At 51.1% G+C, this 15349-nt stretch overlaps 1 protein-coding gene across 1 annotated transcript in view; it reads left to right on the top strand.

Annotated features, from left to right (window-relative positions):
- ARFGEF1 (ARF guanine nucleotide exchange factor 1) overlaps positions 1–15349 on the top strand; it is a 1029389-nt gene that overhangs the window by 628904 nt on the left and 385136 nt on the right. Inside the window, exon 12 of the mRNA XM_086918014.1 lies at positions 14920–15059. Coding sequence (XP_086774140.1) covers positions 14920–15059 — 140 coding nt within the window. The remainder of the gene's footprint in view (positions 1–14919; positions 15060–15349) is intronic.

Below are 15349 nucleotides of genomic sequence, written 5' to 3'. Positions count from 1 at the left end.
ATGTATAGTGAAATTCAGACACAGTTGTGCATGTTCCATAGTGTATTACTACAAGACATACTTTGCTGTATCAGAAATCAGTACCACCAGTTATTCAGAGAGTTCGTTGTGGGGCAGTATTCTAGTACTGGCTGTAATGGTGTGTCAAAACTAACCATTACCAGAAATCTTGCATAGTGTGACAAGAAACATTGCAGGTACAGACTAAAGCAAATACCTTACTAGCCATCCCAGGAAGTCTTCAGATTGAAAAATAAATTCAATCCTCCTGCCAACATTGTGGCCTCGATTAACCTCCCTCTTTGCATATAAACGTTCTGGTAGAGTGGCAAAAGCTGATCGAATGGTCACTACATAGCTTCTTTGTCCCCAAAGATTTACCAAAATGCTCAGAGTCCAGCACTGATGGTCTCTCCTTACCAAATGTTATTCTTTAACTGATGTTGAAATCAGTAAAGTGCCAGTCGTGAACAATGACTCTGGCTCCCTATGTGGCTCATAAAGCAAAATGTGTTAATTCTGTCCCGAGAAAGTCATCAAAAAGTAACTTAATCATGTGTATCTCAACATTCATGCCCGGCAGTCGTGCCCTCTTTAAACGCAACAGTAGATGCAGCTTTTATGGTCCACTTTGTGTCAATTTCACAATTGCTTTTTCTGGAAGAAATCGCTCTGCAGTCCAGCTACAGACTTTCTCTGAAAGTAGTGATATCTTTGATCCATTCCAGACGGAAGTTTACTTGGGAATTTCTGATGTTCATTTTGTTCAAGGCCTTTGTGATCAGTAAGAGGATGATGTTGGTGCATTGATACCATTAGATATATGTGCTTCCTTCCACATCCTCTACTTTCCCCTCCTACTCCAAAGGCTATCAGAATATGGCAACAGTGGCACAGTACTGAGATGAATAATATGTTTTCTATTGGACAGGCTCTAGCAGAGTATTGAATTCACTAACTGAACAAGATAAACGTTGCACAAAGTCTTCTGAAATTCATTAGGCCTTCAAGTCCGGACTTCTTCATCAATAGCTTGGCAAACTTTGTCCGAGGTTCTTATTCTAAGACTCAGTTTTGTTTTTCTTACTACATTGTGAGAAATTCCTTGGGTGTTAGTCACTCTCTTTGTATGTCTGCATGTCTGCAACATATTCTGATATGTTGACCGCCATTAACAGTCCTACCATTCACCAACGTAGGTGCCTTTGTTTTCTTTTGGCTTATATGAGAAAGAAAACATTTAAAAGCCTATAATACAAGGTTACAGGTCTTGTATTGCTAGAGGTCACCTGAGAGCTAGGCAGCTGACGGGATAGATCTGGGTGAAGGTGGACTGCTTTTACAAGAGTGAGGCAACAGTGACTGACTGGGGGCACATTTTAAATGATCACCAAGAACTGGAACTCAAAGGGAAGCGTCCCTACCTCTTACGATTGCTAGCCCATATCCCTCTCATTTTCAAGGCAACTTTGTTATAGTCGTCATTCCACCATAAATGGAAAGTTACTTTGGCCTGTAGAGTGAGATAAAAATGTTTAGTAAATCCAAAATTCGGCATACACGATGATTGTGCCTAACTTCTGATTCTGAGTAGAGAGGGGAGACGCTTCGTGGAGTTTTGCCACATCTGAAGGAGACTACTGGTCCCAGGAGGCAGCGGGACACCGAGGGCGTGCTTAGCCCTCCCACCATCACCTGCAGCGCCTGTAAAGCGCCTTGTGCCTCCCACTTCGCGGGAGACGCTTCGTGGAGTTTTGCCGGATCTGAAGGAGACTACTGGTCCCAGGAGGCAGTGGGACACCGAGGGCGTGCTTATCCCTCCCACCATCACCTGCAGTGCCTGTAAAGCGCCTCACGCCTCCTGCTTCGCGGGACGCGCGCAGGCGCGCACTGGGCAAAGCCCGGCCCAAGAGCGGGCCCGTTTGAGCCTGTTAGAGGCCGGTTGAGGCCGGGACGGGGCCACCTCCCTTTCATCTCCAAATTAAGGTTAGTGCTTGACCTTTTCTACTAGCAGCCTGATAGTCTGATAATCTATATGCCAAAAATGTTATAAGTAAATACTGAAGACGCTGCCTTCCCCCCCCCCAAAGCTGTGATGACTACCACCAAGGCAGTTAAGGGGAGAAAGTCCATTACTGGCGGGACATTAGTGGGCACCTAGGACCAATTCCTTACGCGGGCATAATCTGTGCTGGCCCGTGAAATAGAACTGACTGAAAGAAGGCTTTCGTTGGAGCCGGCCTTCGATAAACGCTCATCCTTGGGCATGTTAGTACACGCAGTGTTGCCCAATAACCAACATGAGACTGAAACTGCCTTGACTGGAGTTAATGGCGAGGGAAGTATTCCATTATAAATCACTGAAGACCTGTGTCTTTCCTCTGCAATCACGGACGCTGCCCCGATAGACCAAAGCATATCTGGCCCCACCCACGAACATTCAGGATCGCCGATTCCCAGACCACAAACATAATCTACACAGAGCTCTAAACTGGACGCCACAAATCCCGTAGTAGATCCGGTTGTTAAAAGGAAGCGCGGGGTGCCTCCGTGAAAAACAAGAAAGTTAAAATCCAAAAACGGAATAACAAGGAGGAAGGACAAAGTACACGAATTGTAAACAGCCCAGTGACAAGCCCGCCCACTGTACAAGCGGCTATACCTACAACGAGCTTCAGTGAGGTGGGTCCTACGGAGCTGGGTATTTTGGGCCAAATTGGAACTTATCTTTACACAGACTTGTCTCCCTATCTATGAAAGACTCCCTATGATAGAAAATAGACTCTTGCACCTAAAATCATTGCACAAACCTGCCCAGGCACGAGAAGGTTTACAGGACTCTCGGGTGATTGGAAATTTTGATAGGTTCCAACATAATGGAGATGGTAATCGACTTGCACCACCTATTGGTAATAATACATCTGATCCATCTCTTTTGGTGGCAGCACCTAATGACCCCTCATCAAGATCTAGGGACATTGCTGCAAGTAATAACAATAATTTGAATAGAAGAGGGGTGACTGGGGGGGTGAGTGGGCCTGTGAATCACCCACCCCGAGCAAGTAGTAACATGCCCCAAGAAGGGCTAATAAAAGCTCTACCACGTATATATCTCCCCCCAGAGTCATTACCATATGTGGTGGTGCTTGCAGGGGTCCTAGCTCTGAGTCAGGGGAAAAAAAAGAGGGCTATAATGAGCTTAAAAATAAATGCATGCAGTGGCTCAACCACAATAGGTCACTTCCCGCTCAGGTTCCTGGTGAAATTTTGTTTGCAAAACGAGTAGACTGGGTGGGGCAGAGGCAAAAAACTATTGTGGGAGATTGCGTAATAATCAATTTCAGGAATAGTCGAGCTGTGGAATATATTTGCAGCTGGGCACCAGCACGATCTGAAACGCAAATTCAACCCCCTACACCTTTCCTACTTTTATCCCGCTCCTCCACCTGATCCTACTCGTAATCGAGGTGGACAGGTCTGGGGGGCTCAGGATATGTTTTGCCATGGAGACCAACCAAGAGCAGCATATTGGAAGGGTGCAAATCTATTTACCCCTATACTTGCAACGTTTCCCCAAAGCGATAGATTCAGTGCTCTAGATCAAGTGGATTGATGGTGTGGGGTCCGATTGCCTACACTCCCCGCGATCGAGGGTCGGGGCTCACTTGTAGCTACAAAGGGACTAATTGTTGATGTAAATATTCCCCATATTCCAGTAAATACTCAACAAGAGGGTATAGATGGTAGGGGGGCATCAAGTGCTAGTGCGGGGCAGGATACGAGGAGTGGCTATGTGGGTGTTCACCATGGAGTTCTATCCCTCGCAAGACAGGTGGATGTCGGTGGTGACTCACCTGAGTTGATAAAGGGAGGGGCCCAGGAAAGAACCCCAGGGGGTAAGCGGCCAGTGTGCGCTAGTGGGGAAGAAACTGATGAAGCCTTCCGAGTTGGGGAAACCACCTGCACGAGGGTATTAGGTGCAACACGGGCAAAGACAACCGGTGGTGACATCAATATCCTCTCCTGGAATTTAAATGTAAATTATCTTCCCCTGAGTGGGGATGGTTTATAGAAAAATGCAACATCTGCTTAATGCAGGAGACGTGGGCGCTGGAAGAGACCTCGATGGCTGGTTTTGCCACCTTTAATATACTGGCTACGACACGGGGTAGGGGCAGACCATCGGGGGGTTTAAGCAGCTGGGTGGGCATACACTTGGGTGCCAAAGCTGCCCAGTTACCAACCAACTCACCTGATGTTCTATGTGTTCTTCTTACGCTTCCAGATTCTACACAAATTGCCCTACTTAATATTTATTCGAGGCCTATGCAGAGTGGGCATGAATCTGGAGCCATTGATGCACTAAGGCAGTAGTTCATGTCCCTAGACCCAACAGTAGTCATAATAGTCGGTGGAGATTTTAATTGCCAATTTGAGCCTCTGAGCAGTGTAGATATAGACGGATTAGCGGACGAGGATCAGTATTGGCGTATCCCAGAACCACAGATAGCAACTGTTAGAGCATGGACGCTGCTAGTTCTTCAAATAAACTCTTTTTACCTCTCATTGTCCCTGAGGGCTTCCAACTGGAGGACTATATCAGACAGACCGGGTTTATCATCCTTTAATAGAGAAGGGCAAAATGCCCTTATTGATTACATACTGGTTGAACTTAGACACTGGGATAAGGTCCTGGACTTTAGGGTCCACCCGAGGAAAGAAAGTGACCACAATGCCCTGGTCTTGACATTGAAACCAGGGAGTTTTGGGTTGTCAAACCCCGTCCCTGAGCCCAATGTTGTACAACTGCCTCTCCAGCTAATCAAAAACAGGCGGAGAGTTAAATGGTCATACTTACAGGGCTCCCCAACTAAACTTGCAGGTTTATATCAACAGGCTTTGCCACAGTTGATAGAGATGGGAGAGATTGGGGATAAGGCCACCTACCAAGAATCTTTGACTAAACCCGTGGAAATTCACAAACAGTTGGTCGCCAAATTGTCTGACATGTTCTTTCCCGAAGAAAGTAAGAAGGCAAGACCAGTTGCAACCCATCCCTGGTATAACGCTACTTGTCGGAAAGCAAAAAAAGATCTGCTAACTGCAATAAAAGCAAAGGATAAGCCAAGCATTAAGCAGTGCCGGCTCAAATACAAGCAGGTTATTAAAAGGGCAAAGATAGATTGGGAAATTAATAGATGGGAAGATTTAAGAACAGCACTCTCATGTAGGGACTCTAAATCATTTTGGGCTATCGTAAGCTCTGGGGAGAGAGAGGGTAGAATAGCTTCTGAACCGAATATAGCAGCTGTTGTTTGGGAAGCCCACTTTGGAGCTCTATCCTGGCGAAGATGGTCCCTCGTTTTATCACCCCAGGACCTCTTCATGAGGATCGACTGGAGGGGTCCTGGGACATTACGTTGAGTGAGGTTGAAACCGCAATAGCTAAACTCCTACCCAATAAGGCGCCCGGCCTGGACAAGCTCCCAGGGGATTTTTTTCGATCAAAACCGAAAATTTGGGCACCATATTTGGGCTGTTCTCTTTAATTCAATATTAAATGGCATGGACCCGCCAGATACCTAGCATGGAGCGGAGATAGTCTCGATCCACAAAAATGGTTGTCCCCTAATGCCTTCTAATTATAGGCCTATCAGTTTGATAGACATCACACAAAAACTGATGGGAAGGATCGTTTTAGATAGAGTGCAGGGGTGGATAGAGGAAAATGAGATTCTGAGTACTCTGCAGGCCGGGTTCAGGCTGGGCACTTCAACCCTTGATCAGATATTTAGACTCCAGGTACTGTTCTGGAAAACGGTGACTGTGGAGGGTGGCAGCCTCTATCTCATCTTTGTTGACCTGCGGGCCGCATTCGATCTAGTGCCAAGGGATAAGTTGTGGAGTGTATTATTTGATCTGGACCTACCCACTTATTTATTGGATGTGCTAATTAGACTCCACACCGATAATTACGCACATGTCAGGTGCGGGAAGTATGGAGAACTGTCGGCCTGCTTCACAGTGAAAAGGGGGGTGCGCCAGGGGTGTGTCCTAGCCCCCACCTTATTTTGTCTTTATATAAATGGGTTAATAGACCACCTGCTCGGAGTAAAGGACAATGATGCCCCTAGAGCCTCAGGTCGTGTGCCCGCATTGATGTTTGCGGACGACACTTTGTTGTTGTCCAAAACATCAATGGGTATTCAACGAACCTTGGACGGCTTTGCTGCTTTCTGTGCCTTGTGAGGGTTGGAAATAAACTTAGATAAGAACAAGTTTATGATTTTTTTTTTTTGGTTTAAAGTATTTTATTAAGGTATAAAAAACATGGGGAAGGGGATAGGAGGTCAAACGAACATACAGTACAAAAAGCGAGGTTTGCAGCGGTTCAGAAAGAGAGTAGGGAGACAGGAAGCCCCAGAGGGTAACAAGGCATAAGTCTTAAGGCAATAAGGCATCGTGAATGACCCCCAGTAGACCCCCACTCCCTCAGCAAGGCCGAGCTGAAATAGCGTCCCGCAACACAGTAAAAAACACACCATCCCTCCAGCCCCCCAACCCCGGAAAGTTAGGAGAGAGAGAAGCAAAGAAAGAAAAGGAAGAAAACAATACCCCAACATCCCCGTCCGAAGGTCAGCCTTAGAAGCATATAACCCCGCCCCCCGCCCCCAGCCCCAAACCCCTAATCCCGCACATTCATTCCGTTGGAGCCGCCGGCGGCGTCAGCCTAAGAAGTCGCAGGTACCGTGGGCATGTAAGCTCGCGAAATTCCGTGGATAGCAGTGCCAAAAAGGGATGCCAGAGTTCTTCAAACTGGTCAACATTCCCAGCCACCGTCAGCAACATCTTTTCCATGCCCAGTACCTGCCAGAGCCTGTGTAACCACCCAGTGATAGAGGGGGCAGTGGGGGTACGCCAGAGCACCAGGATGTTTTGAACTGCGGAGCCCAGCGCAATCGCAATCTGCCTACCCCTGCGGGACTTCAGCGGGTACATCAGGTCATTGGGGAGGCCTAGCAAGACATACGCAGGGAAGCGCGGGAGCTCAATCTCAAAATGCCTGTCCACCTCATCCAAGACCTCTTTCCAATAGGCCGACAGCACCGGGCACTCCCAGAGAATATGCGTGAGGGTACCCTCCTGTCCGCAGCCGCGCCAGCAACCTTTATCGCCGATTTTGCGCATCTCGTAGAGCCGTTCCGGGGTGTAATACCAATAGGTGGACACCTTAGTAAAGGTCTCCGTCAGCCCAGTGTGGTACGCAGAGTGCCTCGCCCGATACGCAATCCTGTCCCACTCTTTGTGGCTCAAGGTCCTGCCCAATTCCCTGTGCCAGCGCTCCCTCCCTGGGTTATGGTAATGGAACGGCGGGGGCTGGAGAAACTTGTACAAGTCGGTGATAAGCTTGGCATCCGAGGTCCGGGTTACCAGCCATCGCTCATAGGGCGTAATCGGACGGGCAGCTACGTCGCGCACCGTGGGTTGAAGAGCCCAGTGGCGGACTTGCATATAACGCAGTCTGTCCCCCTCCGTCAGGCCAAACTCCTGTCGGAGCTGCTGGAAGGGGAGTACGCCCTCCGGTCCGTAGATCTGGAAAAGCGCCCTGCAGCCGGCGCTAACCCAGTGGGAAAAGGCCCCCGGTTCCAGGCCCGGAGTGAAGTCTGGATTGCCAGCAATGGGAGTGAACGGCAACGGAAAAGTGGTGAGCTCGCGAAGCTCGCACACCGCGTCCCACACTCTCAGCGGAACCCGGGTGATAAAAGAGGCGTAGAGGTTCGGCGGGCGGTGAGCGCGCCGCAGGAACGGGACTTCCTGGAGTGTACGGCCCGCAACTGCCTGGTCTTGAAAGAGCCAGTGCTTGTCTGATTCCCACCGGCTCCACTCCACCAGATACCGAAGTTGTGCCGCCTGGAAGTACTTCCGGAGGTCCGGGACCCCGAGACCCCCCGCCTCCGGGGCAAGCATGGAAAGGACCCGCTTCATCCGAGGTTTACGGCCCTGCCACACAAAGCGGGAGATGTCCGCCTGCGCCTGTCGTATCCAACCTACAGGGGGCTGGAGAGGTAAGGCGCGAAAAAGATACAGGATCTGAGGCAGGATGGTCATCTTCACCGCAGCGATACGGCCCAGCCACGAGAGCAGGCCCTTGTTCCATCGGCCGAGTTCCTCTTTGATCTTTTTGCCCAGAGAGGAATAGTTAGCAGCGACCATTGCAGGCAGGGAAGGCGCAAGCAAGATCCCCCGGTAAGGCACCGTGGAGGAGGACCACTGCAGAGGAAAAAGACGCTGGAGGTCCCGCCTGGTGTCAACAGAGAGGGACACGTCCAGGGCGGCCGACTTAGACATATTCATCTTGAAGCCTGCCACGCGGGCGAAGATATTCAGTTCCCGGACGCAGGCGGGGAGCGACCGCCTAGGGTCATCCAGGGTCAGCAAGACATCGTCCGCATACAAGCTAACAGTATGCGTGTATTGCCCCATCTTCACTCCGATGGCGTCCGGGTTATCACGGATCCTCTGGGCTAACGGCTCCATATAGAGGGCAAACAGGAGCGGTGAAAGGGGGCAACCCTGTCTCGTGCCGCGCTCAATGGCAAAGCTGCCAGAGCTGTGTCCGTTGACACGCACCGATGCTGACGGCCTCTTATAGCAATTAAAGATCATAGTGCGGAACCTCTCGCTGATCCCCAGTTTCCCAAGAACCAGCTCGAGGTACGGCCAATGAACCCTATCAAAGGCCTTTTCCGCGTCTACCGATAGCAGCATCCGCTCCCCGGGGACGCATGAGGCCTTTTCTAGCACGTGTGTCACCCTCTTGGTGTTGTCGACCGTCTGCCTACCGGGTACAAAGCCGGCCTGATCCGCCTCCACCAAACCTGGTAGATGTAGACCCAGTCTGGCCGCCAAGATCCCTGTGTACAGCTTGAGGTCCACATTCAGAAGCGAGATGGGCCGGTACGAGCCGCACAGAGTCCGGTCCTTTCCCGGTTTCGGGATAACCGACACGGTCGCCGAAAGAAGGTCCGGCGGGATAGCTCCCGGTTCGGAGAAGGAGTTGAATAAGCGAGCCAGGAGAGGCGCGACAGTGGGACAGAAGGTCTTGTAAAACAAGGCCGTATAGCCATCCGGGCCCGGGGCCTTGCCGTGTTTCAGCCGTGCAATAGCGGAGATGACTTCCTCCACGTGTATGTCCCTCTCCAGGTGGGCCGCCTGGGCGGGGTCCAAGGCCGGGAGGGTTACTGATTCCAGATAGGCCTCAGCCTCTCCCGGTGGGGAGGGCTCTGCCGCGTACAGCGCCTCGTAAAAGGCACGGAAGGAGTCCGCCACCTCCGCGTCACCGGAAACCGGGACTCCATCTGCTCCCTCTAGCTCCTTTACGACGTTGCGTTGCTGCGCAGCCCTGAGCCGGTGGGCCAGGAGCTTACCGCATCTATCCCCGCCGGTGTAAAAGGCATGTTTCAGGCGCAACGCCGCATACTCCGCCCGGTCCAGGTCTAACGCAGAGAGAAGTTTCCGCGCCGCCTTCAGCTGCCTCCAAACACGAGGCGCCCCTGTCCGGCGGTGAACCTGCTCAAGTTCCCTGATCTGCGCCGTTAATTCCTCCCTCTTGCGGTGGCGCTCCTTATTCTCCGCCGAGGAGATGGAGATAAACTCCCCTCTGATGACCGCTTTCAAAGCTGCCCATTGCGTTGCCAGGGACGTATCGGGGTTGCTATTGTGAGTCAGGTATTCCTGAATGACCTCCTCCACCCGCTTCACCACCGACTTTTTATGGAGAAGAGTGTCCCGAAGCCGCCACATCCCTCTGGAGGGGGGGGCCACCGGCCAAGCAAAAACTCCGGAAACCGGCGCATGATCGGACAGGGACAAAACCCCGATGTCAGCCGCCGTGGTCCACTCACCAAGAGGTAATCCAACCGCGAGTAAGTGCGGTGTGCGTGGGAAAAGTATGAGTAGTCCCTATCGGCGGGGTGCATTATGCGCCAGAGGTCATGTAGATCCATCTCTGCGATCCGGTCCTGTACCGCTCTAGAGAGCTCCCCCGTCTGCGGAAAGCGCTGGGCCGACCTATCCAAGGTGGAGTCGAAGACCATGTTCAGGTCTCCCCCCAAGATGACGTGGCGGTCGGGCGAGGCAGTAACGTCTACCAACACAGATTCCAGGAAGCGATCCTGGTGGTCATTTGGGCTGTATACGGAACCAACCGTAAAGGCTACACCCCCTAGACGCATGCGATACACTAGGAGCCTCCCCTTCTGCTCGGCATGTTTATACAGCACCTCACCTCGGAAGGTGCTGGCTAGAAGAATGGCTACCCCTGCAGTCTTAGTCGCAGCCGAGGAAAAGAGTTGCGTGGGGAACTTGGCAGAGCGCAGCCTATGGCAATCTTTAGAAAGTAAATGGGTTTCCTGCAGGAGGCATATATCCGCCTGCGACCCTTCTAGCAGGGAAAGAATCGCCCTACGCTTCACAGGGTTGTTCAGACCCTTAACATTAAGGGTCACTACTTTCAGGGGCGGCATCATTCCCAGGGAAGCAAAGCGCCGTGCAGCAAGCTCGGGGTCAGTGGAAGGGGCGCGCGGGGCAGGGGTGCAGGGAAGGCCAGAATCGGCTCCGCACATGTTCGGACAGCATCGGACGGGACCCCCCCAACACCAAACCAATTGTGAAACCCCCCCAAAACCAACCCATGGCAACCAGCCAAAACCAAAAACAAGAAAAAACACCCCATAGTCTCAGTCTAGCCCAAATGGGCGAGTCTGCAGAAAACAGTCAAGTGGACGTCCAGCCACACACCTCCAACCACTTCCCCCCAACCCCCAGCCCCAACCCAGCATCGAAGAAGCTAAGAGTTCTCCCCCCGGAGTAAAGTTAGGCCGTCTGAGCCACGCCATTGGAGTCGGGCAAGTTCCGTGCCGCAGTCCTCAGGGCTTCCGCCTTATCTGCCCTGATGGTAGGGGAGTCAGGGCGACTCGCCGCCGCCGACGATTGGCGCCTCCTCGATCTCCGTCGGCCCCGCCGCTCGGGGCGCCGCCATGCGGGTGTAGCTCCTTCTTCCTCCGTAGCCGTGAGTCCCAGCACCCCACAGACATCCTGCAAGGAGCGCAGCTGATGCAACACCCCATTCCATCGAAAAATAAGACGGAAGGGGTGACCCCAGGAGTAGGCCGTCTCATGCTCTCGCAGGAAGTCCGTGGCGATGCGGAAAGACCTGCGTTTCTGCAGCGTGATGGCGGACAGGTCCTGATAGAGCGCCACGGGTCGTTCTCGAAAGGACAGCGGCTGTTTCCTGCGGGCCTCTGTCATGATGCGCTCCTTTAGGGGGAAATCCGGCAAGAACGCCAGGATATCAGGCGGGGGTGCCGAAGATTGGCGCTGTCGGCCCACCCTGTGTGCTCTGTCTATGCGGATCGGGAAGTCCGCTCCTTCTCCCAAGATGTCGCGGAACAGGTCCTGCAAATAGGCCACTAGGTCCGTGCCCTCATCCGCGGACGGAACTCCCCGCACCCGGATATTATTCCGCCTGGATCTGTTCTCAAGGTCTTCCGAGTGGGCCTGGAGCTCGACACATTGCTCCCGTAGGCGGAGGACGTCCTGCTGGAGATGAACTATCTCCTCGTCGCGGCGCTGGGCCGCCGTTTCCACAGAGTCGACTCGCTCGCCCAGGCCTTCGATTTCTCTTCGCACCTCACGGACCTCACCCGCCACCTCGGTCTTGAGAGTCTGAAATTCCTCCTTGAGGGAGCTGAATAAGTCCTCCATGAAAGACCTTGTGACAGGTGGTTCGCCCCCGGTTGCGTCCGTTGAGGCCCGGGAGGACCCCGGGGATGGTTGCGCCCTGTCGCGCAGCTGCTGGGCCCTGCCGAGCATGTCCGGCAAAGTGCGATCTCCCCGTGCGGCGCCTCGTCTTCCGGCCATCCTGGTCTCCACGGTGGTCGAAGCTTAGAGCCGGCCGTTGCGTCCAGCCGCTCGTGGGCACCAGGTGTGAAGTCCTCGACGAGGACAAGGGTAGTGCGTCACAGGCGACAAAATGGCGGCCCGGGCCAGGGCGAGACGACCACCGGGCCAGGCAGGGCGGTCAGCAATGTCCAAGTTGGAGGCTTTCAGCTGTGTGCTCCCAGGGGGGGCAGCAGATGTATAGGCACCCGGAGAAACCGAGGCGCTCGTATAACCAGGGTGCGGGCGAGGGTCACCAGCATCAGTTCCGCAAAGACAAGATGGCGGGAGGGCGGAACCCAGGGTGCCAGCCCAGGCCAGCTAGTCTATGGGCGACCCTCAAATGGCAACGGGTCGGGGAAGTGCGGACCCAGTGTGTCCCAGTACTATCGGTCAATACGCCCGGTCCGGGCTCCGTTCAGGCTTCACCGTTCCACTCCTCCAGGCTCGGGGTCCGCAAGGCGTCACAATCCGACCCCCGTGGCAGGGGGGTAGATCGTCGTCGCAGGGCAGGGGTCTGTCGTCTAGTGATGGTCCCGGCCACCAGGGCGCCGGCCGGGAAGCTTCCACACTCCGCGGAGTTCGTCTAGTCCGTCCCCCGGGATCTCCAGCTTTCAGCACTCGACTTCGCGAGGCGAGCGGACAGCGCCGCAGTACGCTCCGCCTCCATTCCCTTCTCCTCGGGGCGACCCAGGCTCCTCTCCTCGGGTCGATCGTTGAACAGACTTTTCAGGGACTTCCCCCGGGGCAACAGAAGTCAAAGTGGTATCAAAACGTGCACCAAGAACTCCGGCACAGTTCTCTCGCCCGCAGTGCGTCCGCGGGGGGAGAGAAGCGCAGGAATCGGTGCTCGAGCTGAGCCGGGCCGGAGGAGCTACGGGAGGAAGCGTCCGCTCACCCCGCCATCTTGGCCACGCCCCCCAAGTTTATGATTTTTAATCCCCCAAGGCAGACCCGTCCAAATCCGCTTCCAAATGGAAACTCATTGGAGCGAGTTAAGACCTTTGAGTACCTGGGCATCACCCTGACAGAACATCTTGACTGGGGTATCCAGTCAGTAAAGGCGGCTCTTAGGTTATCTCAAGTGGCGGGGTGAATTGGTAAAATGCACAGAACTGCTGAATTTAAGCCAGCAGCCCCGGTCATACAAATGTACAAACTTCAGGCTAGAACGGCTTCTATATATGGGGCGGAACTATGGGGACATCAATGTACAACCAGCCTCATGAGGGTAGAACACACGTTCATGAGGAGTTTATTGGGTCTACCAGCCAGTACACCGCGTGTTCCTCTACGCATGGACCTGGGGCTAGTCCCCATAGAGGAGGAGGTCGCATTACGACCTTTGATGTATTGGAAAAGACTATGGTCTGTGCCTGAACTAGTGTCCTACAAAAAAGAATTCCTCGAGGTTTGGGCTATGTTACGAATTAAGAACATTTCGTGGCTCGCACATATCAAAGCAGTTACTTACAGGATCCGCTTACCCGAGCTGTGGGATATTCCTGGAGAAACTTGTCCAATGTTATCCAAGACAGTGTTGGTCTACCATTTTAGGCACCATAATCTATTATCTCTTCATAGAAGTACTACAGTGGGAATATTAACAGCAGAGTTCCTCCAAGTTGAATTAGAACCCAAAAAGAAGGACTTCTTGGATTTAATCTATCCTCCCCTGGCGATTAAACTGTACATGCAATTTAGGACTGGTAGTCTCCCGCTCAGGGCATTCACTAGTAAATGGGTTAATACAGAGAACGCCATGTGTCCGGCATGTAAATATAATCTAGAGGATGAAATCCATGTTTTGTTTTTCTGTCCTGCCTATCATGTCACTCGGAAATGCTGGCTGATACCACTGTGTAGAAATTTAGGTTTCAGCCAATGCGCCCAAGCACGCAGGGTTTTAAAGTATGATACCCATCCCCCAGTTGTCTTTGCTGTTTCGCGGTTCCTAATTGGTATGTGGCACAGACAAAGATAATTTTTGAAAAAAAAGATCTCCTGTAATCACAACAATGCATTCAATGTACATCTTGAGAACTTTAAATGTTTAATTCGATTTTAGATGCTTGAATTTTACTTGGATATGTTATTTATTGTTTTACCCTTTCTTCGTGCAATGTATGTATTTTATCTGCACTTTTATGGTCCGCGGTGACCGAAATAAAGTTATTTGATGGATTCTGAGTAGAGCACAAATTGTGTGTTGCGCTGGAGTGTTTTCTTGTTCAAATTACTCCACGCAATACCTGGAGAAATTTTGGAGGGAAAACATGTTGGAAAGCAAAAAACATCCCATCAGCCTTAGGTGGAACTCAGAATAGCAAAACTACCCAAGAGTAATTCTGCAATGTGTGGTATCGGTATTTTGTTCCGAATGAGGCACTAATTGAACGACCTGTACTGCCCTCATTGTTATACTGATGTAATATTGCAGCTGTGGGCTGGATCAAACTGGATTTGACCTACTATTTTCTGTATTTATGTATGAATCTAGAGAAAAATAATAGGATTAATTAGCTCCAGCATGAGATTTTTTTTAATTAATGAACCAGTTTATGGGAATATAACATGGAGAATGATATTTATTTTAATATCCTGTCGGAGAATCGAATGCAAGCGAATGAAATGTTTATAGTTGAGTGTTTGAAATGGAAAAATAGAAGTGCAGGTGCCCTATACCAGAGTACCTGCTTGTTTCTGAGAAGTGCTGGTACTCTTCAATTAAAGGTACTACATCTCTGCGAAGAAGTTCTTGACTCCCTCCCAAAATAAACAAGTGCAGGTACTCTGCACCTGATAATACCGGCCCATTTGAAGCACTGTTATAGTTAAACATTGTTGTGCCATCGATATCAATATGTATAAAAGGGAATGAAATAAATTGAAAAGCTGTGAGAGATTTGTAAAACTGATATTTTTTTATTTTTTACAAAAGTAATCTATAATTATTGATAGTACTTTTAATTTTTACAGATGCACAGAGCGTTGTGGACATTTATGTAAACTATGACTGTGATTTAAATGCTGCAAACATATTCGAGAGGTTGGTGAATGACCTGTCCAAGATTGCTCAGGGGCGAGGCGGCCAAGAACTTGGCATGACGAATATGCAGGTAAGCAGACCTCCAATTGTTCTGCCATTATTAAGAGATAAAACATGGTGTAGGTTTTAGTAAATGAATACTTTGATAAGCCCACAGCAAAGCAATAGAATCTGTAATGTTTTGCTGTTATTTGTGCTGTTCCTTTCCTGGTTGGTAAGGAGACATTTTAACGTTTGCCTACTGTGTGGCAGGACAGCTACTAGTATCTGTGTATGAGAAAAAAGAGGATAACTGCAAATGCAAGCGCCTGGTCAAATACACTTGTGTGCATTTATTTCATTTTCTTCTGATGCAGCTGC

Source organism: Lissotriton vulgaris, chromosome 4_1 (genome assembly GCF_964263255.1).
Source record: "Lissotriton vulgaris chromosome 4_1, aLisVul1.2, whole genome shotgun sequence".
Classification (NCBI taxonomy): domain Eukaryota; kingdom Metazoa; phylum Chordata; class Amphibia; order Caudata; family Salamandridae; genus Lissotriton; species Lissotriton vulgaris.
This window is presented reverse-complemented; position numbering and strand designations above follow the sequence as displayed.